Source organism: Pogoniulus pusillus, chromosome 15 (genome assembly GCF_015220805.1).
Source record: "Pogoniulus pusillus isolate bPogPus1 chromosome 15, bPogPus1.pri, whole genome shotgun sequence".
NCBI classification, from domain to species: Eukaryota; Metazoa; Chordata; class Aves; order Piciformes; family Lybiidae; genus Pogoniulus; species Pogoniulus pusillus.
In genome coordinates, this window is record NC_087278.1 from 8,904,781 (window position 1) to 8,931,151 (window position 26,371).

Consider the following 26,371-nt stretch of genomic DNA (forward strand, 5'->3'; position numbering starts at 1 on the left):
CGCCCCGGGCACTTCTCTCTGCACACCAGGGGCACCGTGCCGCAGGCGCTGCTGCCCCGCACGGAGCCTCGGGTCGCGGCCGTACAGGCCTGCTAAGGCCACCCCGCCGCTGCCACCGCCCCAACCGCCCGCGCGATGAGCGGCACGACAATCCACCAATCAGACGCGCAGGGCGGCTCGCTCGCATCCAATAGGTGGCGAGATGGGTGGAACTTCCTGCGTCCGTTGCTACGACAACCACGACTCTTCCTTAGCAACCGGCGCTGGGGCGGTGGTGCGGGCCGCGGCCGCCGCGGAGGTGAGGCCGCGCCCGGAGCCCTCTCGGCCCCTTCCTCCTGCTCCACCCAGGGCCGCTTACTAAGCCCTTTCCTCCAACTTCCGTGAGGTGGAGGGCGACGGGTCGGTGTGAGCGAGCCGCTTCGGGTCTGCGGCCCGCCTGCCCAGCACCCCTTCGTGGTGCTCGGGCGAGGAGGGTTGGCCCCCGTTTCCCGTCCCGCGCCCTTGCTCGCCCCGGTGCCTGAGATCCCTGTGTGCTCCCCCCCATCTCTGTCCACCGTCGGGGCTGTGGCCTGCCTTTCTGGACCCACAGCTGGTGAGTTGCCCCCGGACCGCCTTCCTGCCTTGTCTTTTAACCAGCGTAACTGCCTGGGGCAGCTTCTCCCCGGGGAAACCGCTGCCGACCTGTGGAGCACCTCCTGGCGGCCTGCCTCGGTCTGTGGCCCCTGGCGTGTCTCGGGGTGAAGCCGGGCATTGAAGCGGCTTCTGGGGTTTACCCTCTGCGGGAAGCTGGTACCAGCCGGGCGGCGGTTCTGCCAGGCTGTGGTGGGGACGTGTACAGATCCCACGGTCCTTCGCGTGCCAGCCAGTAGGCTGGCAGAATTAGCAGTGCCTCAGCCAGCAGCTCTACGTGCTTGGCATAAATGTTCGATCTGTGTGGTGTTGCACACTTGTGTTTGTTTTGTTTTCCTTTTAACATGGGATCACCTTCCTCTGCCTATGCAAAGAAGGTGATTTGTTCTGAATGAGTGAACCAGAGGGAAGACCCTAGTGAAATGTTCTGAATTTCTCAGTTAGATAGTGCTGTGCCTCTGCGTTGCCCAAATAGACCCATAAGCATGGTCCAGCGTTTTCCCATATGGTCCTTCCCAGCTGTCAAATGTTCAGGGATGTAAGGAGCAAGTGCATGAATCAGACCAAAATGTTCCTGTTAAACGTTTCTGTCCAGACATGCACACTAATCCTGTTCCTAAAAATACTCTTACTCTTCGCTCATTGTGTGCAGTTTGAAACTCTCATAGATAATAGCATCCTGGGAAAATCTGTCTTGGAATTAATCAGTGGATATAATGGCTAATGTATTGTTCACCCCTTGTCAGAAGCTGCATCCTGACTCTGCACTTTCCTCAAGCTTAACTGGTGCTTCTGGGAATGTGCTGTGCTCTTGAAGCCTCATTTATGGACAGTGATACATCTTTTAAATTCATTTGCATTAATGGTCGGTAAGAGGACTCTTTAAGTGCATGGTGTGTGAAGATGATACTGAGAAACAGTAAGATAGGACAGTATTCTTGTAATAGTTTTACTTGCCTTCCATTCTAATTCAAACCTTTATTTTTCTTCCCTGTCTTTGTTTTCACTCAGCAGTGTCTTCTGGGCTGAGAAGTCTCCCCTCCTGCTGGAGCTGCTCTGCCGGTGTTCACTGAGCTGTGTTCCTCTCTTCCCTCTGCACTGCAGCACTCTGCTGAGCTGCAGGCAGCCCCTCCACCCCTGCCTGTGGTCACTGTGGAAGGACTATGGCAGACACTGGGGAGGGGAAAAAGGAGGAGGCTGATTATAAAAGACTTCACAGCTTTCCGCTGATCAGGGTAAGAGGGCTGGATCATGTGTTTACCAGTGCCGCAGACAGGAAAGTCTGCTTTCTTTCTTAGCAACTTTCTAAACTGGAATTTCTCCCACTGAAAACGTGTGTACTGATGGTCCAGTCGAGGGATCCGGATCATCACCACTGATTTCTTCCTAACCCGTCAGGAAAATTCTTCAGTACTGTTCCACTCCCCCTGCCACTTCATCCAAGGGAAGCTTAGGGCAAAGTGATTCATCGAATAGGTTGAACATGCTGCCTTTGGAGCCCTTTCCGCATTCTGGATACAGCTTGCATTTCTGCCTAGAGGACCTAGAGTAAAAGATCTTGCTAGCCATCCAGAGAGCAGAAGAGGAAGAAGAGGATGTGTAATTTAGACTTTATTATGCTTATAATTATGGACTGTGAAGCAGTATTAACATGCTTTCCCTTCATCTTATTTATGTATATTTATCTTCTTTAAGATGTGCTTACTTTGTGTTAGTGTCAGGTAGAGAAGAACTCTGCTGGCTCGGACAGGGGAAGAAAGGGATCCTTCATAACGAAGTAGGCCATTTTCACTTTCACCATTGCCTCAAACAGTGGAAATGTACAGACAAACCTGCCCTGCTGGCAATGCCCCGTGTCCAGTAGTCCAGGCCGTGCTATAGCCTCCAGAAAAGTAAGGGCTCCTTACTGTTGTCCTGTGTCTTCCTCTGATTTTGCTGCTTAGTTCCTCTCATTTGCCCCTTTCAGCACACAGACATGCCGGAGGAGATGCGCGTAGAGGCCATGGAGCTGTGTGTCACAGCATGCGAGAAATATGCCACCAACAACGAGGTACTAGCCAAATCCTAAAACATCCATCCTGAAGTTGCTGTGTATCAGGAAACCTGCAGAAGCAGGGCTGTAGGTGCAGGGTAGAGTCGAGTCAGATCCTGACATCCTATTACTCTTCTTGTACTGAGCAACAGCAAAAGACAAAGAGCTTGTCTAGATTTCAGATTCACTTCCCTTTGTCAGCAAGATCTGTAATAGCACTTTATTATCCTGTGGGAAACAGAGGTCAGTCCCAAACCTTACCTCCTTCCTGATCCTGTCTTGCCTGTGCCATGCTTCCAGCTCTGTTCATAAAATGCCCTGTGTCATGAGGGTTTGACTTGAACTGTTTGGAGACTAGCCCTTCCCACCTGTTCTTCAGTGTTGAGCAAGGCTGGCCCCATCAGTGTGGAAGAGACTCTTGAGGGGATGAGCATGTGAAAGTCTTTGAATCTTTAGGTACATCCTGTTAAGTCTTCCCTCTCGGTTCTCTGCATCCTGGATGAAGTTACTGAGACCATTATAAATAGGGGTGGGGTGATGCAGAAGGTACAGCCTTTGGAAAGGCTGCCCTTAACTTCAAGAACCAGCCATAAAGGAAAACACACCTTTCTCTGTGGGCAGGGCACAGACTGTTTGTTGCTGGAGCAGTTTTGAGTTGGATCAAGGCAAAGCTACGAAGCCAGAGATTTCTTCTGGCCCACTCTGCCTGAGACTGCAAAATCTTCCCCCCTTCTTTTTTAGATCAATCTGGGAAAAGTGAGCCTTTCAAAAGTCAGCCTAGTTTCAATGTTTTGGTAATTAGCTGTAGAAAAAAAAAAGGACTCTGTAAAAATAGCCACAGCTTAGTGACCTGAATCTCCTCTTGTGCTCACCGCACCCGGCAAAACTCTAGCAGCATCTAAACCAGAACTCCTGCTGCACACTGTGCAGATGAGAGATGTGACTGTGAGGCACAGTACTCCAGTTTCTCCTAGCTGTTGTGTCAGGGGCTGCAGGAGGCAGACCTGTTTTACCCTTAGGTGCAGCTCTGGAGAGCTCCCAGTTCCTGTAGTGCAGCTGTTGTACCTGTTGCCCATGGCTTGTGTAGCCTGTTAAAGGGAGAAGACAACTAGTTTGTATATTTGCATATAAACTTGCTGCTTGCTCAGTCTAACCCTGTGCTCTCCTCCTTAACATTCTCCAGAGTGCTGCCAAGATGATCAAAGAGATGATGGACAAGAAGTTTGGGTCCTCCTGGCATGTGGTGATTGGGGAAGGTTTTGGCTTTGAGATCACTCATGAGGTGAAGAATCTGCTGTACATGTTCTTCGGTGGCAGCCTGGCTGTGTGTGTCTGGAAATGCTCCTGACATCTGGCCAGGCCCCAGACTCACTGCACCCAAGAGATTCTTCCTTGCCTTGACAGGTTTTGTACAATCTGGAGATGGGGCTTTATTTTTCAGTAGTCAAACGCTGAGAGCTTTTTCATACTGACGTACCAGTTCCATGGGGTACACATAGTTGGCACATGTCTGCGTATAAACTTTCTGAGCTGTCCTGTCCTCACTTGTGGCTTGTCTGTGGCGCTTGCCATGGTGTCTGAGACAAAGCAGGAAGGAGGAGGTGGGGAACAGGTAACCTTGCAACACGCTGCAGAGCTGTACAGCAGTGCTAGGAGGGGGAAGTGAAAGAGAAAGCTGCTATCCAGCCCTGCGTGTCTTTCTTCCTCCCACTTGTTCCACACTGTGTCCTCTCTCCTCTGCCTTCCTCACTACCGTCTGGTGTGGCTCTGACCAACACCTGTCTCTCCCCTCTCTGAATGCCAAGAATACCTTCTTTCCTGCTCCTAAGATGTCCATACAGAACTGGCAGTGCCAAGGGTTCTCCCTTCGGGCTGCCCATGGAGGTGTTAGCCACAGAGAAGCAGACTCAGCTTGCCCTTCCACGCTTCTCACAGGAGGATACAACAGCTGAGCTGCCTGGGTGTAGGAGGTTGCTATGCAAACTGCCCCCTCCTTTCTCACCCACCACATACTGAGATAACATGAAAACACAGGCGGCTGACGATGCCTGGGGAGTGGGCGAGAACTCTTCATAAGGCTCAAATGCCTCTCTGTCAGTTGTTGGGGGTGTTGCAAGTGCTGTGTACTTTCAGCATCTTGTTTGGAGGCTGGTAGAAGAAGGAGGCTCCATGTGAGATATCACTTGGTCATCAGAAACTTAGCATCTTTTTGGACTTGGGTTCTTGTAGCCTGTGTCAATTTTTCAAGCTGTCAGTGTTGGAGGATGGAGTGAGTGTAATTGTGTGTTACGTACATGGATTATTTATACATATCTGGGGAACTGTGTTTTTACAATAAAAATTTAGTAGAATGACCTTTTCTCTGTGTTCTAAAATGAAAATCTTGAAGGGGAGGGTGATAAGAAAAAGTAGTTGGGGCAATGTGGAAGCAAGCACGCAATGGTGTTGCTCAGGTGGAGGACAGTGGCAAACATCCATCCCACATGTTTCCTGGGTGACTTGTAAGTACCAGAGACACTCTTGTTGTCCCTTTTTGATTCCTTTCACAAATGCAAGCCACAATGCTGAAGAAGGTTGCCAGGCCCACAATGCTACTGGCCAGAGGCCTCAGTCCACACAGCAGCTGAAGTAGCAGCAAAGGAGTATACCCATGTCCTCTGCCCAGGCAATATGCCTCTGCTCTGACCTTTGAGGTCTCAAGTTTGTGAATTCTTTGGTTTTCAGACTTTCAGAACAGTGCCAGCAGTACCACTGGCACCTTGTATTTCATCAGAGGCTGTACTCTATTCCACAGTTCAGTTCCCAAAGACCTTTCTGCATTAATGCCTGCAGTGGATCAAACTGATGAAGGGTATTAAAATTCCTTTTCTTCCTTCTCTGAACCTCAGCATTATGCTAGAGACGTTCTTCTCCATTTCACTGTGCCAGGAGATCTTCTACAAGCCAGGATTTGGAGTAATATGAAGGCAACTAGAAATTACTTCAAGTTTGGATCATCTGTACTGTCTAGGCTCAGTGTCCTCTCACATAACTCCCTTATTCATCAGGTGGAAGGGTAGGGACACACACATAACTTGTACCATAAGGTAGCTGGTACGGTGATACCTGCCCTGTATGGTGGACCACAAGAACACAATCACTGCAGCATAGAAGAGACCATATCCTTCAAGCTGTCTCTATGAGTGGTTACTGTCTCCAGCTGGCTGCCTTTGCATAAAACATCACTGCCGACTGGCACATTCTGCTGCTGGCAGGTGGAAAGGATTATTTTCTCTTACACAACTTTCTATCCTCTCTAGGTTCAGAGGAAAAGGTAAAGCCAGTGTGTTTGGAATTCCACGTGTGTGAGCACGAGGTTCAGCTGCAAGGTAGTTTCTTCAAGCGTGCCTCTTTCACACTAATAAATAATTAACTGCTGTGTGCGTACGCACACACACTGGCCATGAGCATCTCTGCAGGGTTATGGTGACCTGCAGATGATCACAGGGAGCTGCTTACCTCAGCACAATCTTTTGGCCTCACTGCCAGTTCGTTATCTCTTTGGCCAGCAGTTGACCAAAGCTAATGTCTCCATGACCTGTATCAGCAAGAAGCAAATGTTGCCCACTCCCCAGCCTTTTTGAGTCAAGAGCATGCAAACGGATCAAGGTGAGCCAGGCATGAGTTTGCAGCAAGTCAGTTCCCACTCTAACTCCTCCAAGGTTAAGCGCAAGGTGGCTGGCAGGAGAGTGGCAGGCTGTTTTTGTTTCCAAGGATAACATCTTGCCCACGAGAAATTGCCAGGGAGAAGCCAATTCATCTTTGTTGGTTTGCATGTCCATCATTGGTGCTGTACACATGCAAGCACAAACCTCAGCCTCTCACAATTCACCTCTATGTGTCAAGGCTCCAGCTCTGAAGCAAGTGTTCAATAAGGCGTTTTTGGGTATGCTGCTAATTTTCATGGGAGTGCTGTTCATGGATCAACAATGGTCTCTTGTCCAGTATTTTGCTGCAAGAGACCCCTCTGTGGCTGATGCTCTGGATCCTCTAGGGCCTATCTGTTTTTGACCATAAATTGCAGTCTCTCAATGAAGGGTTTCACCTACAAATGTTCAGCAGGAAGTTGGCAACATGTGGCTTGCTATTGTGTTCTCCTATCCCACTTGCTTCTTACCCCCTACATAATGCTGCCATTACCCATCAAAGCATCAGGCTGAGTCAGATGTAGAAAAAGAGATGAAAAACACAGGGTGATGCATCGGTGCCAGCTGAAACGACCTCTTCTATCCACCCATCCTGCAAAGCCGTGGTAATGGCTCAGAGGGCTGTGCTTCATGACATCCCTCCCTGCTGAGGGGAGATGGGCAACATCGTTATCAGCTGCCAGGGAGCCCTGACTCGGTGGCAGCAGTGGAAACGTCCGTGGATGCACAGCCCCTCCTCTGCCCCAAAGGTGACTTGGACCTGCTGGGAGATGGAGGAAGAACTGTGGTGAGGGGAAGATGGGAAGAAAGAGGTGCAAACTCAATTGCTTCTCTGCCATGATGTCATGGCAACAAGGTACACTGACATGCTGTCAGGCAACCAGGGCAGGCTTTGAAGCTTTCCAGCTCTTCCCCGTGGCTGCAGGCTGATGTCTGGCTTGCTGAAAAATCTTTGGACAATATTTAATGCTGGCATGAAAGTGCTCCGGGTGGCAAGTGCCCTACCTAATCCCACTGCCACTGCCTTCCAATGGGATGCTAAAGTTGGGTGAAATGGAGGATTGCAAGCTCCCCTAGCCTGGGGATGGGACTCCTGATCAGCAGGGTGGCTTCAGCCTGCAGAATTCTGGTCCCTGTCTTGCTCTGGGGTGTGGGAGGGATGTTTCTTTCTTCCCTCAGCCTAGCTTGGAGCCCTTGTGGGGCAGCGGAAGGAAGGGGCTCTCCTTCTCCTCTCGGTCTCTTAGGGCTGGTTCTGAAGCAAAGAAATCTGCGGCCCCACTTCGGGAGCTGAGCCCAGCTCCTTTGATGCAAGCAGTTAGCACACGGGTCTTGTTGGTGAGATTTTTTTGCTAAGCAGTGACCTAACGATCCCATGTTCCAGCCACACTCCCTCGCAGGCGCCTTCTTTCCAAACCGTATGTACAGACTGGATCCAGCAAACCCCCTGGAGCAAAACGCCGTGTTCTCTTCCCCAGGGATGCCATCTGCTCCCACCCCGCCACGGCTCCTTCTGGAGGGCTTTGAGCTCACCAGCCATGCTGGAAAGCTCTCCTCCTCCTCCTCCCCGTTTGCCCCAGCTCCCATCGGCCATGTTGCCAGCGCAGGGCGCGGGCAGGCAGCGCGGCGCTGGCTGAATCTGGGGCGGCTGACGGTGGCAGCCGGAGGCGGTTTCCAGGCAACTGCGGCGCCGTGGGACACGACGAGCCAAGAACACCGGGAACACCGAGTTCTCACCGCAGCGCCTGCGAGGAGGCCGAGCCCGGCACGGACGGAGCCGGCACGGGAAGCTGCGGGGAGAGCAGGAGAGCAGTGCAGCGATGGCAGCAAAGAGTCTCCAGTGTGCCCCTTACTGCCTGCTTCTCATCCGACGCTCCCTGGATGTCCAAACTGACTGCTGGCACATCATGCAGCAAAGAAGGACTGCACGATACGCAGGGTTTCACATGCTCTCTGCATTCTTTGGGAAATAAGAAAGGAAACAAACAAACAAACAAACATCTCTCTGGAGTCTGCAACGAAGCCCCCAGGCTTGTCGGGTAGTCCTGTGCTTCTCTGTCCCTTCACAAATCCAAAGCTCCCTCTCAGTCACCAGCTGGTTTTGCTCACACAGCCCAGCTCTGTGTTCCTGAGTGTCACTGGAGAAGCGAATTTCCTGTAAAAATGGGCTGCCCTTCCCTTCCACAAGCTGCCAGTCCTCCCCAGTGCTCAGTGGGTCCCGCTGCCCCTCCGTGCTGATGCCTGAAGCAATAGCATCCTCACCCCTGCCTGTCCACCTGCCCTGTCTGCTTCAGAGGCTCTGGGAGCACCATTGCCTATGAACCACATCTGCTTAGCAGCCCTTCCTTCCTTACAGTGCCAGCCTAGCTTTTCCTCTCTCAGCGATGCTGATGCTCACATACCCTTCTTTTTATCTAATTTAAGTGTTTTTTGAAGAGGGGTTGAGGACAAGTGATTTTGAGTAGATGGGAGAGGATGATAAAATTGCTTTGGCTGAGCAGCAGGAAGAAAACTCTCTTGGATTACAAGCATGCAGATATGATGGACATGGGGAATGAGGCTGTGTAGTGCTGAGCAGGGTGGGTGTTGTAAAGAGACAGGGATGCTTTAATGCTCTCTATACTATGAAATGCTCTGCAGCCTGGTGCAGGTGGCAGCATGAAGGGACAGGACGGTGTGGGGGTTATCTGCAGCCATCACTGTCCCCAAGCCAGCCTTGTGCCTATCGATTTGGAGCTTGACCCGTTCACGCTAACCTGGGCAGTGACAGCTCACCCCTTATCAGTGCTGATAAACCTCATTGAGACCTCCTGCTGCCAGTCCAGCGGTGTTACTCTGCATGGTGCCACAGTGGCAGATCTTTCCTGCAACTCTGCCCTTGCACTGTTCGCTCTTTCACAGCAATGCTCTAAATTGAAGACAACTCACTCTTATTTTTGCACAGGGGCTGCAGCTGCACCAACTCTCTTTTAGCCCTGGGTAGGTGCCCATCCCTTGCTGAACATCTCGGGTGAGGAAGGATGCGGTGCCGGCTGCAAGCACTTTTCCAGAGGAAATTTAAAGCCAGCCTTCTCCTTCTCCTGCTCTTGGCCCTTCTGGTGCACCTGGCGATGGAATTGACTCTCCCCTCTGCACACCGACTCTGTGGCTGCGATGTGAAAGCAACGAAAGCCTCGGGCGCCCCATCAGGCAGCGCTGTTCTGGCCAGCCCCAAAAAGCTGAGCCTGCGAATCCTTCAGGATTTCAGCGGCAGCAACGGCTCCTTGGAGAAGAGCTCCCAGCTGCAGGGGGCGAGACCGCAAGCGAAGGCTGGAGAGCCAGGAACCCGGCGCCAGAGCAGAGAGGGCAACGCGGGGTGGCCTGAAGGATCAAAGCTGGCGGCGCTCTTTGCACATCCTCTCTACAACATCCCCATCCCGGAGGTGACGCAGAAAGACAAGCTGTTTGTTGTCAACCCCATGGAGAAGTTCAGCCTCGGTCACAGTGGAAGTGATGAATGGTGAGGAGCAAGCTCAGCCCTGGCCTGCTTTTGGGGGGATGTGTGGGTTTGAGGGGACAAGCAACAGGGAGCAAATACGTTGTTAACCTTGTGTGCACCAGCACCCCACCCCAGAGAGGCACTGGTTGCTGAGCACACTTTTCTTATGCCTTATCCTCTCTTGGTTCTCAATTTCTGGGCTGCCACCTGGGAGCCTGTAGCACATGGTGAAGCCAAAGGAGACTCTTGAACTTTTCACAGTAACATGTAGGGTATCTTTTAGGCCATGTCCTACACCCCTTTCCCACTGCAGACTCTACCCTTTGACCTCCTTCTCTCCCTCTGTAAGGATGGCTCCACACTTTCATCTCCTTCCCCCAAAATGTTGGAGATGCAAAGCCCAGCATGGACTGCCACTAGCTATGGGACAGTCCCCATCCTGCATTTTGCAGGACATGGCCTGACCTCTTTAGGCTCAGCCATATGGTGAACTCATTGCTGCCAACAGCCTATTTGTGTCATTGGGCTACTAACCTTTGGTTAGAAGGGAAGATACTAAAAGCTTTAGTGTCGCTAATACACAGAACCTTCCTTATGGAAACACACCCTTTAAATGTGCTGGGTGCCAAAACTGCGAGAGAATAAAAGCTGATTTAGGAACTGGTTTACAGAAATGGGCATTTGCCTGGTCTTTGAGGACTACTTCTCCTGTGGATAATCATGAGAGATGGGTTTGGTGTAATGAAATTGAGCCAGAGTGTGCATTTTCCTAGAGCGAGAGGGAGAAAGACATGCATTTGGGTTATAGGTGCTGGACTGTCCCATTGCAGTGCTGGTGGATGCTGGTGCAGAACAGGGCCGGATACCCTGCCAGCAAACTGCTAATTTGGAGGAGGCACAGAGACAGGGATGATGCTAAGCCAAATTTATCCCTTCTTGGGGAACTCAAAGGCGTGTGATAAGCCTATCCCTGGGGAAATGGATGTTGAGAGAGGGAGTTTGGGTTGGTGCTGAGGATGGCTGGCAAACCAGTGCTTTACAGACCCACATGAGTCCTCAGTAAGCATGTTGTGGGGTGTAGCTGGTTGTATTCCCAGGAGCTAATCCCTTTGAGAAAAACAATGAGACAAACTCCATCAGGGAAATAAAGGCACAGAAGAGAAGAGCAGGATCAGCTCAGAGATTTTCCTCAGAGAATGCCAGGGAAGACGCTGAGCCCCCTGTGGCTGTGCCAGTAGGTCTTCCTGGCCACAAGCCATGGGTGGGATCTGACCAGGTGCCAGGAGCCCCAAGGAGGGCACGCAAGGGTTGCACCATCATCCAGCGCTTGTGCTGGGCCTTCCCTCCACCTCATCCTCCACATGCCAGCTCCTGGGAAGGGCCTGGGGACACAGGACATGTCCGATCCAAACTAAACAATGTTGTTGTTGTTGTTGTTGTTGTTGTTGTTGGGGTGGTGGTGGCTGTTGGGCTGCAGGATCAGCAGCAGTAAAGCCGAGACGCTCCTCCCGACAGGGAAGACAGCCTACGACACCTACCCTGCCTGGCTCAAATTCCACGTTGGCATCAACCGCTACGAGCTGTACCCCCGTCAGGACCCCCTGATGCCCACCATCCTCCAAGACTTGGCCACACAGAGGATTGTCAGCTCAGGTACTGCTTCCCTTCTGGCAGCCCTACCTATACCCCTGCCTTGCTCTCCACCACCTACCTCCCTCATGCCCATGTGCCCCCCTTTCAGTGCAGAAGTCTGGTGGGACCCAGCTCAAGCTCATCATGACATTCCCGAATTATGGGCAGGCCCTTTTCAAGCCCATGAAGTGAGTAAAGCCAGAAACAACCCCAGATACCCTCTGCACGGTCCTCTTAGGTGACAAGGAGTGGTCAGAGGAGACCACAGAAAGAGAAATGGAGAAATACTTCATCCATTGCCTCATTTCAGCCTCCCACCCCAAAACTGAGGCAAGCTGGATGGTGCTCCTCTCCTAGACTTCCCTGGTGGTGCTTGTGGCAGGCTGGGCTCGGCTTGTGATGGGGTAGTGACCTCCAGTGGTGGAAAGAAAAAGACGGCCCATGAGGACCGCCGGGGACCTTCTAGTCAACGAAGGCTTACCAGCCCTTGAGCTGGGAGCTGAGGGTGTGCGGGGACCTGGCTGGAGGATGTGGAGCCACAACATCCATCAGGGAGAGACTGGAGGAGGATGGGTTTGGAAGTGTCTTCAACAGCACCAGGGACACGAAGTGAGGGGTGGTTTGGAGCCAAGCCCATGCTCGAGGTCACCATATCCATAGCTATTGCCCCCACCCTCTCCTCTCCTCCCAGGCAAACCAGGGACCAGGAGACCCCCACAGACTTCTTCTACTTCTCCGACTTTGAACGGCACAATGCGGAGATAGCAGCCTTCCACCTGGACAGGTGAGAGCAAGCTCTCCACTCCGCTCTGCCCTCTCGTGGCAAAGCAGCAGAGACACTGCTCCTTCGGCTCACCTCTTCCTCCCCGTTGAGAGGGATACCACTGTTTTAATAACTCACTGTGAAAATCAGCCAGGGTCAGCAAGGAATGGTTCCAAGTTCTGTGTTCCAGGATCTTGGATTTCCGGCGAATCCCCCCAGTTTCTGGTCGTTTGGTCAATATAACGAAAGAGATTCGAGACATCACCACAGATAAGAAACTGGCCAAGACTTTCTTCATCTCCCCAGGTGAGCTTTCATGCCATCCATCCTCTCCTGTGCCTTCACCTGCAGATGGCTGCTTCTGCCCTGGCTCCCAGTGCACTGGGGCAAACCATCCCTTTGGGGACTGCTCCAGCTCCTGCCAGGTTCCCTCTCAGGGCTTTCCTTGGCACTGCTTTGCTGGTGGCATGTGGCCATGGCACACGGAGCATCCTCACCTGGCTGCTTGCCAGAACACCCTACACAGAGGTAGTAGGCTTGCTGTCTTCCAGCTCGTCATTGACCTTTGATTTGTTCCCACTGCCAGCGGGCAATGTCTGCTTCTACGGGGAGTGCTCCTACTACTGCTCCACCGAGCATGCCCTCTGTGGCAAGCCAGACCAGCTGGAGGGCTCCATGGCTGCTCTGCTGCCAGACAAGACCTTGGCCAAGCGCCGTTCCTGGCGCAGCCCTTGGCGCCGCTCCTACCACAAGAGCAAGAAGGCTGAGTGAGCTGGGGCATGAGGGGCATGGGGAGTGGGGGGCAGCAGAGCTGTGAGATAGGAAGGGGCCACCCCATGGCCACTCTTATAACCTCACTGTCTACCCTGGCCTTTGCCCATAGATGGGAGCTGAACCCCAACTACTGTGCTCAGGTGCGAGAGACACCACCCTATGACAGGGGCCATCGCCTCCTCGACCTCATCGACATGACAGTCCTCGACTTCCTTATGGGTGAGCTCTGCCATGCTGGCACTGGGATATCTGAGGGCCCCTTGGGACTGAGGGGCCCAAACAGCTCCGTGTCTTGCAGCACTATGCCCTATGAGGTTTGCTAGCTGCCCTCTTACTGAAATCCAGAATAGAGGGTTGTGCTATTAGGGCACATTCCAGGCAGGAGCCAAAGGACATGAGATGTTGGGAAGATCTCAGTGAGGGAGACCCCAAGCACAGGCAGCTCCCCACAGCAAGCTCCTATGTGCAGCCTCTGGGGAACTGGAGTTGGTGGTGATGCTCCCTGAGGCTAATGCTGGCTTTCCTGTTCCCTGTGTCTGCTCTTTCCACCCTGCACTGTCCCTCCACCATCAACTGACTTGGAAAGTTTCCCATCTCCTTGTCCTCGGCTGTCCAGCCATGCCTTTGCCATTACTTCTGCCCCATTTGCTGCTGTTGTCCCTCCATAGGGCTGCTGGGATGAGAAGGGGCCTGGAGGTCTACTTGGGTCTCCACTGTTACTATGCCCACCAGATAGGCACTCCAGAGGTGCCCCAAGCTCTTTTCCCCAGTCTCTAGGTTTCAATAATGCACCAGGAGTGTGCTGTGTGTCCCTGCTCCCATCTCCTGGCCCATCACCCGACGGCAGATTTGTTGCCCCACCACAGGCAACATGGACCGACACCATTATGAGACCTTTGAGAAATTTGGGAACGACACCTTCCTGCTCCACCTGGACAACGGCCGCGGGTAAAGCACTGGAAGCGATCCCGGCAAAGGGGTGGGGGGAGAACCCGGGTCTGGCCAAAACGCTCCCCGCTGAGCTCTGAACCAACAGGGCAACACTGCCCTGACACCCACTGGTGGGCTTCTCCCCTCCCAGCTTTGGCACACACTCGCGTGACGAAATGTCCATCCTGGCCCCTCTCCAGCAGTGTTGCAGGTAAGGGGCTCTCACCATCTGCGCCAGGGCTGCCCTCAGAGAGAAGCTCCATGGGCTGAGACCTCTCCCTCCTTATCTTCGGCAGCATCAAGAAGTCAACCTACCTGCGGCTGCAGCTGCTGGCCACCCAGCCCTACCTCCTGAGCGACGTACTGCGGGAGGCACTGGCTGCTGACCCCCTGACCCCCATCCTAGCTGAGCCCCACCTGCAGGCACTGGACCGTCGCCTGGGCAAGGTGCTGGATGTGGTGGCACACTGCCTGGCTGGGACAGCCCACTCGGATGAGGTGCTGGTGGATGATGTGGGGCCAGGGATGTGATGGGGGGGCTTGGCACCCCACTAAGTTGGAGTGTTCTGCAGCACTGCCAAGGATGATACGAGGACCAGCACAGAGTTTCCTGCGGCATCAGCTTTCAGTGGCGCCAGAGCCGGCAGCACGATGAACCGGGAAAGCAGGCTGCAAGGATGGCTGAGACAAGGAGGGTATTTAAATAAAGAGGCTGACCTAGTGGAGAAGACATGAGCTGAGATCTGCCCCATCAGGGATGCTTTCCCAGCCCTGGCCTGTCCTTGCATGCCTGGATGTGTCACTTCAGACCTCCAAATTATTTTAGGCAAGGGCAGGGATTTTTCATGCTTTTTCCCAGGAAAAGCTGCCAAACTCAAGCAGTTGGCAAACTCCTTCTGCCCCTCCCCACCAGCATGGCAATACCCTCATGATCCCCAAAAAGAAAACTGAGGCTCCCCACTACTGGTGTGAGGGAACTGAGGAACAAGCTCCCAGACACTCCTTGCTTATCTCTGCTCCACGCTCCCCATGCCCACCCAAATGCTCTTATAGCTTCAGCATTGTCGCCTCCGCCACAGCACCGGAGGTGCATCAAGTCGGGAATAAGCCCCACTCCCCTCCTAGTGCTCCCTCAGATTCCCTGAGAACCACTGCTGGCTCCCTCCCCACCTGAAAAATTGGCTTTTGGGACAGGACAGATTGACCTGGGGCCATGCACCTTATTTAGTGCCCAGTGGCTCAGCACCCAGCTTATCTCCCGAGTCTCCCAGGGGGGTTAATCCGTGTCAAGGTTATGTCAGCCAAGACAGGTGCCATCGTTATGGTCACCACCAGTGTCCCTAGGACAGGGCACAAGGTTGGCATCAGCATGGCCAGAGGTAAAGGTGCTATAGGGGAGAAGGGATGTCCTCCAGCCAAGCCAGTCAGCCACAGAAAAGGGTGAAAAAGGGTGGCTGGCACAGTGGGAGCCAGAGCTGCTCTGGAAAAGCCAGGCAGAGATTTAGGCTGGAACAAAAAATGAGCCTGAAAGGGAGGAAAGAAAAAAAAAGGGGGGGAGACAAAGAGGATCTGTTTGAGTTACACAACGGGGCCGCAGACTCTGAATCGGGGTTTGTTGCTGTGTGTTCCCCCCCCCTTCCACCGACACTGGCCACACGTCCTCCTGCTGCTGCCCTGGCTCTTGCACCAAACTCTGGCATGGGGAGGAAAAGGCTTCAGGGCTGTTTTGCAACAGGTTACTCCCCTCTGCTGGCTTCAGATTTTTTTAACCCTTTCTATAAATGCCTTTTTGCTGCCATACCCAGGGCTGGCGCAGCCCTTCCCACCCCATGCCCCGTAGATGCAGCCCCACGCCCGTGTGTGAGCGCAGGTGGTGACCTCTCAGGGCCTCGCTGGGCCCTCCCAGGCAAATTGTTTTCCGAGGCACCGTCAGATATAGCAGCCGAGGCGTGGGAGAGCTGCTGTCTGCTCCGCTCCCGACTTTGTCCAAGGTCCCCAGCTGCACGTTCAAGGTCCCATGGGAGCAGCCAGGTTTGGCTCGCACCCCCTTGCGAAGCCGGCCCAGCTACCCATGTGGGGAGAGGGATGGCAGCAGGGTGTCTGAAGCCGTGGGCCCGCGGAGCAGCAGAACCCGCCCGCCCGGTTGAGGCAGCGTGGGCACTGGGGCGTCGAGCACGGCTGCCCATGCCGCAGGCACGGGTTTGGCTGTGCCAAGTGATGTGCGCGGCTGCGGGTATATCTCACCCCACTGAGGCTGGCAAACCCCAAATGAGGGCAGGGCACAGCCCCACACCTGAGTCTCCATTTTGGGTGTGCATCACTCATGGGACCTGGCTGGGGCCCTGCCCCTGCTGGAAGCCCGAGCTGCCCGTGGTACTGGGGGCGCGGTGGCTACCCCCCGGGCCGAGGCGTGCGGGGTCCGGCTGCACGCGGGCAGCCAGGGGGCGGGGGTCGGCCTCCCCCATTGGCCCTTCTCGAAAGGATGATGCCAGTAACAAGTAACATAAACCACCACGAACCAGCACAGCACAGAACACAACCGGTAATAATGGTAATGACGAAGGAGACACCGAGCAGGCCGCCGGGGACGGTTCCTCCCGCTGGGGACGGTTCCTCCCCCGCCGGCGCAGCAGCGGCCCCGGCGGGCGCGCGCGCGCCGTGCAGCGGGCGGGGCGGGGCGGGGCGGCGGGAGCGGGGGGGGCGCCGCCGGGGGAGGGGTGGCAGGGGCGGGTGCCGCCTTCCCCTGCAAAACAAAAGGGAGCGGAGCGGCGGCTGGGCCGGTGTGGGGTTTGTTTCGGCGCTGCGCTTGTGGGCGGTGGGTTTGTGTGGGTCAGGGGGTGGTTGGGGCGGGGGGGTGGGCGGGACAGCTCTACTGAGGATGGGGGTTGATGAGCCGGGCTGGGAACGGGCAGAGGGTGTAGATAGGCACGAGTGCTGGCGACAGTGTCCCGTGGGAAGGCAAGGGTGTTTATGGCCCTATAAGGGGAGGCTGGTGCTGGGGCGGGCGGCTCCATCTCGGCCCAGTCCCGGCGGGGGTGGCCCGGGGCAGTCGATGCCGATCGGCAGATTCGGTGCACCCTCAGCCGCACCGGCACCCCGCGGCCGCTGCATGCCAGGAGGGGTCGATGCGTGCAGAGAGCGGGGGGAGTCCCTCCTGGGCTGTTCTCGTCGTGTGACACTTTACCGTGTCCCCGCACCCCTAGGTGAACCGTGACCTCCCCGGTGCCGCCGCCATGTCCCGCCGCAGCCAGCGCCTTGTCACCTCGCGCTATTACCCCGGGGACGACGATGCCACGACCAGCAGCAGCAGCAGCTCCCTGCTGGGGGGCCAGCAGCTCCCCTTTAAGGAGAGCACCGGCAGGTTAGTGCAGCGCAAGCTGGGGGAGTGCAGTCCCCTTTCCTAAGCATGCCCAGATCTCTCCACCCCGTGCCAAGGACCGGGCACCTTCCTGGGCTGGGCTATCAGGGTGGCTTGCTGTAGTAAGCCTGAGGGCGAGCTCGCTGCGTTTTGGTGTGGCTGCCGGCCGCCTTGGCGCTGGCTGTGCCCCTGCTCTGGTGCCCCGCTCTGTGTTTACCATCCCCCGCCCTGGCACAGGGGTTGCTGTGGGTGGCTCGGGGTGGCTGCATGCCTCCCAGCTGCAGCCATCTCTGGCTTGATGGTGAGAGAGAGATGTGCTGCAAGTGCCGGGCCGGAAAACCGCAGCAGCGTGAGCAGAAGTGGTGCTGGCAGCTGCCAGGGAGGGCTTTTTGCAAAGCAGTGGTTGCACCTTCGAAAACCTGCCACCATCAGTTTTTTTTTGGGGGGGGGGCGGATTGTGGAGGGAAGTGATGCAAGCTGAGGGTTTGGGGTGAATTCCCCATTTCTACTCGGTGTACCTTAACCGTGCTTGTCCGGTAAGTCAGTTCTTTGCCCTGACAGGACGATCAGGAGGAAGTCGAGCAGCACGAAGCGCCTCTCTCCTGCCCCCAGCACCCAAACCTCCTACTACAGCGAGTCGCACATGAGCGAGTCCTACCTTGGGGGTAGTCGGGGCCTCGCTGCCCTGGGCAGCTCTGTCCTGGATGATGCCCTGGACAGCAGCACCTACTGGGGTGAGCACTCTCTCTAGCAGTAGCTGGGGACTTCCTTGGGCACTGGGGTGGGGGATGTTTGGGCAGCCCCTCAACTGGCTGACTGACTTGCCTCTTCTGGGAGTCGTGGTGCATGGTTTCTCAGGGGGACTGTATTTTGGGGTAGGTGAGGAGCTTTCCACCAGGAGGAGAAGAGGCACAGGAGACACAGAGTCCAGTAAGATCAACGGGCTGCTGGAGAGCAAAACGTATGACACCTATGCCTCCTCGTCTGGCTACTCCTCAGAAGATGACTACGCTGGTAGGGATGCATTGGTCTCTGCAGTGGCAGGGATGCTGGCAGAGGTGGACACAAGGGGACCAGCCCAGGGCCTGGTTGTGTCCAGGGTGCTGCCAGCTTCCATGCAAAGCTTTTGCATTGGGTGATGCACAGGGATGCAGGCTCTCTTTGGTCACTTACTGCCTCAATTCTTCCTTTCTAGGTCACTTTTACTCAGGCCAGAGTAGCTCTGGATCGGGGCTGAGAACTGCAGCCTCTCGAGTGGGCTCCTTCCTCTGGCAGGTGCTCACCTCTCCAGGTAAGTGGAGGGCTAATGAGGTGATTTCTGGCAGCATCTTTTGCCCCTGGTAGTGTCTTCACTCCGTGTGGTGTGTGTTGTTCCCTGATTGTGTGGAGGTGTTTTTTATCCCATTGTGGGATCATCCATAGGGATGGAGGAGACATCTCTGCTGGGACCCTGCCTGAGGTTCTGTTTATCTTCCAACAGTTTGGTTCGTGGGGTGGCTGTTCTCAGGGCTGGCAGCTGCCTGGCACCGCCTCACCAGCACAGTTTCCCACCTGGGTGGCGTATTCTTCTCCAGGTGAGCTTGGTTGGTGGTATACTGGGATGGGGGAGGCCCACTCAGAGAAGAGATGCCCTGTGGAGCCCAGCATGCATGGGGTGGGTGTCTTGTGCCAAGTCCTGGGTGGGTTTTGATTTCCTCTGGGCCCTGTCCAGGGGAGTGCTGTGGTGGGGGCAGGCAGCTGCAGTCCTACAGGCACCTCTTTCTTCTCTGTGCTCCAGGCGCTACCCGTGGCTGAAGAGGTCCCTGCTTCTGCTGCTGCTTCTGCTGCTTCTCGCTGCTGCCGCCTATGGTGAGTCAGCCTGGATTAATCTTTGGCCCCGAGATCTAGGGTAGTGCAGAGTATCCTGCTGCCGTAAACAAGGGACAAGGTGGTCCTGAGCTCAGGGTTTGTGACTCCCAGTACCCTGGTGCATCTTGCACTCCTATGCTGGGGCTTTCTGGTAACCCGAGGTGATGCTGATGGCTGAGCCTCCCTGTAGGTCCACCCTGTCCCCTGCAGCAGGCCCATTACTGGCCTGTCACTGTTTTAACCACCTCATTCCCCTGCGTGCTCAGGAGCTTGGTACTTCTATCCATACGGGCTGTCAACACTCAGCCTCCCCTCCTTCCCATGGTGGGGAGTTGGCAAACTTTCCTCATCTGATGTGCCTGGGGCAGGGGACCTGACTGCACTGGACCAGGTAAGGCATGGCCCAAATGAGGTGGGTGAAGAGGTGGAGGATGGGGCAGATGATGGTTCTGTGCTGGTGGAAATAGCCACAAGCTGAGGGAGCCATTTCACTTTCAGAGTGCCCTAGATACGGGGCAGGGACAATATCTGCCCTTTCCTGGAAAGCAGCAGATAAGTGAAACGCCACTGGGTGGCCTGGGTCCTCTTTCACACGGGTCTGTGTGGAACAGGCAGCCCCCTGGCGGTCTGTACCTTCCTAGGGGGCTGGATGCTGCCCTGGTTTTGCCACTGCAGGGTCTACAAGGGGAGCAGCGGTTCCTGGCTCGTTTCCAGGCCCTGGAGAAGCGCTTCGAGGCACTTGAGGCCATGGTGTCACAGTGGGAGCTGCGACGGGGGGCAGCAGCAGTGACGGCAGGGGATGACAACCCCTCAGGGGATGTCCTGACGCTGCTGGAGGGGCTGGTGAACCGCCGGGATGCGGGGCTGAAGGAGCATCTCCGTGCTGACTTGACCAGCCACTTGCAGGTGAGGGGTGTGGTGGAGACATGAGGAGATGGGAGCGTGTGGGACCGGGCTCTGACCTTCCCTTCTCTTCCTTGTTCTGCAGGGTGAGCTGGATGCCCTCCGAGCCCAAGTGCAGAGGGATTTAGATGGGCGCCTGGGGAAGATGGCACAAGCCTCTCAGGTAAGCGGATGAGCATGTGATGGTACCCAAGTGGGACATCCTCACCACCAGTGTCAGAAGTCTCACTGCTTGTTCTTGCCCTGGCAGGAGATGGAGACACGCCTGCTAGACCTGAACTCAGAGTGGCAGAGGTAACACTGACTGTTGGGCAGAGCCACTGCTCTGCTATGGGCAGGAAGGGAGTACCAGGATGAAATTGCCATGGGGAGGCTTAGGAGGAGTTTCCAAGTCTGGCTCACTCAAGGCAAAGGAGATGTTGGGAAAGGGAGGGATGGATGCATGGGTCTGTTGTCAGGAGAGTGCCATGGCTGTCAGCAGGGCTCAAAGGGTGATTGCAGCAAATGACATTGCTTTGCATCACTGTGGTGAGCATGGCCCCTTCAGGTGAGGGGTGAGCTGGGGATGCTTCCCTACAGGATGCAGCATCAGAGATCATTGCCACAGGAACTGAAACTGGGGTTGGAGATGGGGTTGAGTGTAAGCAATGGTGGGAATGAACCTCCTCTTCCTCAACAATTAGAGGGGAGATTGAACTATAACTGCAAGGGCTTTGTTGCCTTTCTCTCAACACAGCTTAGTGCAGGAAGACCTACGAGGAAGCTTCCAACAGGAGGTGGGCAAGCTGGAGCAGGAGGTGGCAGCACTGAGGAGGGAGCTGGCAAGCCTCAAGTCTGACCAGGAGGTGATGGGGAAGCACATGGAGGGGATGCTGGAACAGTTGAAGGCAATGCGGGCTGATGTGAGTCCCCAATCCCCGCTCTGTCCAGTGGAGGGAGGTGCAGGAGTCCCTGTGCTGAGGCTGAGCTCTGTCCCTGCCGTTTCAGGTGGAAGCGCAGTTCCCGGCATGGCTCACTCAGTTCCTGTCGCAGCCCCAGCGAAGTGGTGCCGCTGGCCTTGTCCTCCAGCGGGCAGACTTGCAAGCAGAGCTCCAGGCCCTGGAGCACAAGATCCTGGCTAAAGTCCTTGAGGACCAGAGGCTATCAGCACGGGATGCTCAGGCTGGTAGTGGAGTGGCTTTGCAGCGAGGGGGGACCACAGGGGTGACAGAGGAGGTGAGTGCTGACCTGAGCCCCAGGGATGTGGTGGTGACTGTGGGTGTGGAGTGGGACTGTGTGTGTACAGCAGAGGCTGGCATGTGTTTCTGGCAGATGAGACATGGGGATGGACTTTGCAGCTGGGAAATCAATCCTGGGCTCATATCTCACCTGAGCACACCTGAAACTTCTCCATCCCTTCTCTACCCCTAGCCTGCTTTGGGTCGTGCTTGTGCCCTGCCCTGGAAGGGGTCATAGGTGGCAGTGTCCACACACCTGCAAGTCTCTTGCTGTCTTAAAATCTAAGTTTTTGCTCATGGCATCTCTCACACAGAAAGTGGGGCAGGCGCTAGCGAGGGTTCCGTGGGCTGAGCATCTTGCTTACTCCTATTCTTCAGCCGCACCGCTGAGTCATTTGGGGCAAAGCATTTCAGCAGAGTGACACCAAGGGAAAAAATGAGCCTGCTTGCTTTGGAAGGAGTTGTTGGCAGTTGCCTGCAGAGGCAGGGAAGGGGAGGGATCAAGCTGGGATTAGCAGTCCTTGCAGTCTGCGCAAGCTTGTGCACACCATAAAATTTAGACCCATGGTGGTGCTGTGGAGTCCAACCGCCTGGGGTTGGATTTGGCTCCAGAAGGAGCAACTTCCCCTCTTCTGGCTTAGGGGGTGGAGCTCCCATCTATCTATTCTGCAGGACTAGATGATGCTGGACTGGATGACCTGTCAGGAAGTATCTGATACCTGCTGAGGGATACCTGTGCCCTGAGGCTAGCCTCTGTTCTGGGATGGGCAAGCCCAGCGTGCTCGGGCACTGCCTCTTCATTACACAGCTCCTCTCATCTGGGGTATTTTTAGCAACCTCTGACAGGGCCTCCCAGCCAAATGCATGTTTCTTTTTTGCCACAATGATTCACACTCTGGCAGTCCTGTAGGAAGGTCCTTTGCACTCTCTCCACCCCTTCAGGGTGGGGGTGAATCAGGGGCCCTTCCTCCCCCTCACATCTTCTGTTCCTTCTATAGAAAGTGCATCTCATCGTGGACCAGGCCCTGAAGCGCTACAGCGAGGACCGTGTGGGGATGGTCGACTATGCCCTGGAGTCAGCAGGTAGGTGCTGGAGGGCTCTTGCCCACCTAGGACGAGTTCTCTGTTCTGGGGAGGGCACCACAGGGTGCTGGCATACAGCTCACCCACTGCCATGCCCTCTGCACGCCAGGGGCCAGTGTCATCAACACTCGCTGTTCGGAGACCTACGAGATGCGGACGGCGCTGGTGAGCATGTTTGGCATCCCCCTGTGGTACCAGTCACAGTCCCCCCGTGTCATCCTGCAGGTGAGCACACTCGGGGGAGGACCAGCATGGGCTTGGTGGGTTGTACTGGGTTCTTGTCGCTGATACCGGGGTTGGGGGGGATAAAAAGGTCACTGATGATGCTAGCATTGTTGGTGTCTTGCTCCTGCCCTCGCAGCCAGATGTCAACCCCGGGAACTGCTGGGCGTTCCGTGGGTCCCAGGGCTTTGCCATCATCCGCCTTTCTGACATCATCCGCCCCACAGCCGTGACACTGGAGCACATCCCAAAAGCCCTCTCGCCCCAGGGGGCCATCCCCAGTGCCCCCAAGGACTTTGCTGTCTATGTGAGTACCCTTTCCTGGACCTGAGGGAGGATTGAGGGGACACTGTGAGGGTGCCATGGTAGAGGGTCCAGGAGTCCCATACCTGGCTGTGGAGTGCTTAGGAGAGTTGGCCTTACTCTAAAGAGGAAGAAGCAGTACTGGTAGGGAGAGGGGGAAAAAACAGGCTTCAGAAAAGCTTTGGAGATACTCTGGGAGAGAGGATTTGAGTAGGTGTGATTTTCAGTCTTTTGAACCATACACATGCACCTCCTCAGCCCATCTCCTGCCTTTCTCAGTCATTTCCCACTGGCTCCTGTTCCCATTTGGGTGTTTTGGCCTGGAAGAGCAGGAGCAGGGATCAGATGTGCTTGTGTCTCCATCTCCCTGGGTGCTCACATGGCCTCTGGTCTCTCTCTGCTCAGTCCCTGTTCTCCATTTCTGTCTCCCCGCCCTTCTGTAGGGCTTGAAGGAAGAGAAAGAGGAGGAAGGTCACCTTCTTGGGCAGTTCACCTACAACCACGATGGTGATGCCATCCAAACATTTTACTTGAAGGTAAGTGCTTTGCCCTTGGGGAGCCCAGTCCCAAGAAGAAAATGGGCCCCGTGGGGGTCTCAGAGCACTCAAGGGCTGTGAAGGGCTCAGGTTTTCCCTTTGCTGTCTCCCAAGGGTGACGGCATGGGCACGTACCAGCTGGTGGAGCTGCGGGTGCTGAGCAATTGGGGCCACCCTGAGTACACCTGCATCTACCGCTTCCGTGTGCACGGGGAGCAGGCGCACTGAGCCCCGGCTGCCGCCTGGATGGAACGCTGCCCGGCCAGCCGCAGGGAGGGATTCGTCTCAGCCGCCGCTTCGCCTGTAGGAACCCTAGGATGTGGCAGCCGCTGCCCCAGGGAGCTGCTCTGCTTGGGGGAGGAGAAGTGCTGGTGTTGAAGGGGTGAGGCTTTGCTCTTCCAAGGCCTGGCGTGGGTGAGACGAGCATCCCACGCGGGTCCCAGCGCAGCCTGGGCTGTCTCGGCGCGTAGTGGACATTTTAACTCTCTAAGCTAATTCTTCATCGGGTCCGCGCAGCCCCTTGTCCTTCTTGCCCTGCTCCTTTCTGACGGTGTGCCTAAGTGTTGCTGGGGCTTGGGAAAGGGGGGCTGTGGTTCTGCAACGTGCTTCACGTGGACTCGGGTGTGGTGTGGGACCACGGGAACTGGCTTGGTGCTGCTTGAGTAGGTAGGAGCCACTGGTCGCAGCCACTGAGTCTCTCCCCTCTATGCAGGGTCATTTCTTCTGCCTTGGTGTTGGTTGAGATAAAAACATCTCCAGATCTCCAATGCTGGGCAGGCAGAGGGGAAACAAGACAGTATTAATGAAGTATTAACATGAAACAAATGGTTTAGGGCATCAGGAGGGGAGAAATTTGGCACACGGGGGTGGTGGAGCCCGTCCTGGTGCTGCCGTCCATCCACTCAAGCCCTCCTGCTACCGGTGGCTGTGTTGGGTCTTGGCAATGCTGTTGGCACCCCCAGCTGGCTGGCTCTGTCTTAAGCTTGATGATGGTATTGAAAATTCTTGTTGCCTGCTTTCCTTTTGGATTTATTCTGGGTTTTGGGGGGCTCTTTTTGTGTTGTTGTCTTGGTTTTCTTAATTGGTGGGTGGTTTGGTGGGGGTGGGGGATTTTGTTTATTTGTTTTGTATTTTCCTTCGGGTTTTGGGGTTTTTTATTGTGTTTTAAGTGGGAAGAGGAATTACTTTCCAGTTAGGGTGTTTGGAATATTTTTTTGGGGGGGGAGTGGGATGTGGTTTATTTTGGCAGGTTTTGGTTGTTGGTTTTTCTGGGTTTTTTTGGTAACAAAGGAGAAAGAAAATTTTTTTTTTCCATGCAGTTTGTACTTAACCAGAGAATGTTACAAAGTGCCACTTGGGCTCGTGGCTTAGATGGGAAGAGGGCTAGAGCTTTGTTCAGTAGGAGAATAGCACACACAGTAGGATGAACTAGAAGACAGCAAGCAGAGCTGTTTAAAATATGAGCCTTGAGTTGTCTGTGTCTTGGTAGCTGGACCTTGCAGACAAGGGTCCACGTGGTGGAATGCTGCTTGGCAGAGTGCTGGAGACATTTCTGCCCACTTTGCTCTGGAGATGTCCTCCAAGACTGCGATGCGTGGCCTGGGCCACTCACTTGTGGCTGTATGTGTATATAGGTGACTGCTCTGCATGACTCTCTCTGTGCCTCAGCGGTCTGTTGGGTGGGAGACAGGGTGGAAGGGCCAACTCCTTCCCCAGGGCACGCAGGTGCCATCATGCTTCTTCAGGGCTTACCCCCACTTTCAGTGCTTAGGGCTGCCTCCCTCACCTCCTGGTTCCCAGTTGCAGATGGTTGGTGTGAGCTGGCTTCCTTTCTGTAGGAAGCATTCCATACCACTTCTCTGCTCCCCCAGCCCTGGTTGCAGAGGACCATTTGGAGCAGGATGAGGAGTCCTGCCTGTATTAGACATGTAAGTCCCACCTGTACCATCATACGATGGCAGGGCAGCCATGGTAGGGGACTGCTGGAAGAATGTATAGGGACCTTTCCTGGGCTGAGGAGTGCCAGGGCCATCTGGCCACTCCACCTGGCTGCCCACAGGATGCTTAATTTGGCTTATGTTCTTGGATGGTGTTAACAACCTCTACATTTGTCTTGTGTGCCAAAAGAAAATCGAAAGGGCTTGTGTTCAGTATTCCAGCCCTGTCTGATGCTAGCAGCATCTTTCCCCAGCACTGTGAGCACTGGGGACTGTGAACTGAGCCCTGCTCTAGTTTTCTCCAGTTGAAGCACTGCAGGGCAAAGGACTGGAGAGGCTTCTGCCTTCAGCCTACCCTAATGCACGTCAGGGATAAGTGCTGAGCTCTGCAACTCTCTGTGCAACTCTGAGGGTGGTGGTTGCACATCCATTCTGCCGAGGTCTTCTTACTCCAAGCAGAGGACAAGGGAGCCCAAAGGGCACAGCCCTATCTCCAAGAGGTTAACATTGACCTGTGGGAGGCCCTGCTGCTAGGGGGAAAAAAACTACAGCCAGATCCAGTGACAATAAATTCTCTCCTATATTCAGCGTAGTCTTAGTTCTTGGCACCCACGGTCAGAGTTATTTTAAATCTGTCTGCAGCTGCCCCCTTGCCTTGGAGTCATGTCCATCAGTGCCCTGTGAGCAGGGAGCTGTGCTTTCATGAATGCCTAGACTGCTGGACATAGCACAGCAGCTCCTATGTTTAACTGCTGAGATGAAGCTCTCCCCATTCCCCAGGCATTTTGTGGCTGCTGGAGCAAACGCCATAAGCACAAGGTTTGAGAATTCCTTTTCCTTGTATCCCTTCTGGCTCCCTGGCCTTGATTTGTGGTAAACTGGGCATGCTGGTGGGAGTGGAGGGCCTCATTTCCTGAGAATGGAGTGGGGTCTTTGCTCTTTCCAAGTGCATGTTAAGCACTGGTAACAGGGTAGGGAGCAGTTATCTTTATAGGGCAAGCTGGCCCCATCCTTCTAGATAGAAAGTCCTGGCTGTTTTGAT

At 54.9% G+C, this 26,371-nt stretch overlaps 3 protein-coding genes across 6 annotated transcripts; all 3 read left to right on the forward strand.

Moving 5' to 3' along the window:
- Positions 1-237: 237 nt before the first annotated feature.
- Positions 238-5,016, forward strand: DNAL4 (dynein axonemal light chain 4). 3 transcript variants are annotated; one of them, XM_064155240.1, is made up of 4 exons: positions 238-592; positions 1,642-1,865; positions 2,597-2,680; positions 3,846-5,016. In XM_064155240.1, exons 2-4 carry the CDS (start codon positions 1,794-1,796, stop codon positions 4,008-4,010), a joined length of 321 nt encoding a protein of 106 aa, XP_064011310.1. In that variant the 5' UTR covers positions 238-592; positions 1,642-1,793; the 3' UTR covers positions 4,011-5,016. The 3 variants fall into 3 exon arrangements, with proteins under 3 accessions (XP_064011310.1, XP_064011312.1, XP_064011313.1); XM_064155242.1 differs by having other exon boundaries at positions 1,645-1,865; XM_064155243.1 differs by having other exon boundaries at positions 279-298.
- Positions 5,017-9,365: 4,349 nt separating this feature from the next.
- LOC135181825 (extracellular serine/threonine protein kinase FAM20C-like) lies at positions 9,366-14,652 on the forward strand. The gene is made up of 10 exons (XM_064155239.1): positions 9,366-9,844; positions 11,301-11,476; positions 11,565-11,643; positions 12,147-12,239; positions 12,409-12,524; positions 12,805-12,985; positions 13,102-13,211; positions 13,859-13,940; positions 14,074-14,133; positions 14,219-14,652. Exons 1-10 carry the CDS (start codon positions 9,366-9,368, stop codon positions 14,451-14,453), a joined length of 1,611 nt encoding a protein of 536 aa, XP_064011309.1. The 3' UTR covers positions 14,454-14,652.
- Positions 14,653-16,657: 2,005 nt separating this feature from the next.
- SUN2 (Sad1 and UNC84 domain containing 2) lies at positions 16,658-24,855 on the forward strand. 2 transcript variants are annotated; one of them, XM_064155248.1, is made up of 18 exons: positions 16,658-16,737; positions 17,126-17,283; positions 17,842-18,014; positions 18,160-18,294; positions 18,476-18,571; positions 18,761-18,854; positions 19,058-19,128; positions 19,395-19,519; positions 19,804-20,034; positions 20,117-20,194; positions 20,282-20,325; positions 20,768-20,933; positions 21,019-21,246; positions 22,247-22,331; positions 22,441-22,556; positions 22,693-22,860; positions 23,300-23,392; positions 23,507-24,855. In XM_064155248.1, the coding sequence occupies exons 2-18, from the start codon at positions 17,156-17,158 to the stop codon at positions 23,618-23,620; spliced, it is 2,145 nt and encodes a 714-aa protein (XP_064011318.1). In that variant the 5' UTR covers positions 16,658-16,737; positions 17,126-17,155; the 3' UTR covers positions 23,621-24,855. The 2 variants fall into 2 exon arrangements, with proteins under 2 accessions (XP_064011318.1, XP_064011317.1); XM_064155247.1 differs by lacking the exons at positions 23,300-23,392; positions 23,507-24,855 and having other exon boundaries at positions 16,678-16,709; positions 22,247-22,556; positions 22,693-22,853.
- Positions 24,856-26,371: the final 1,516 nt, after the last annotated feature.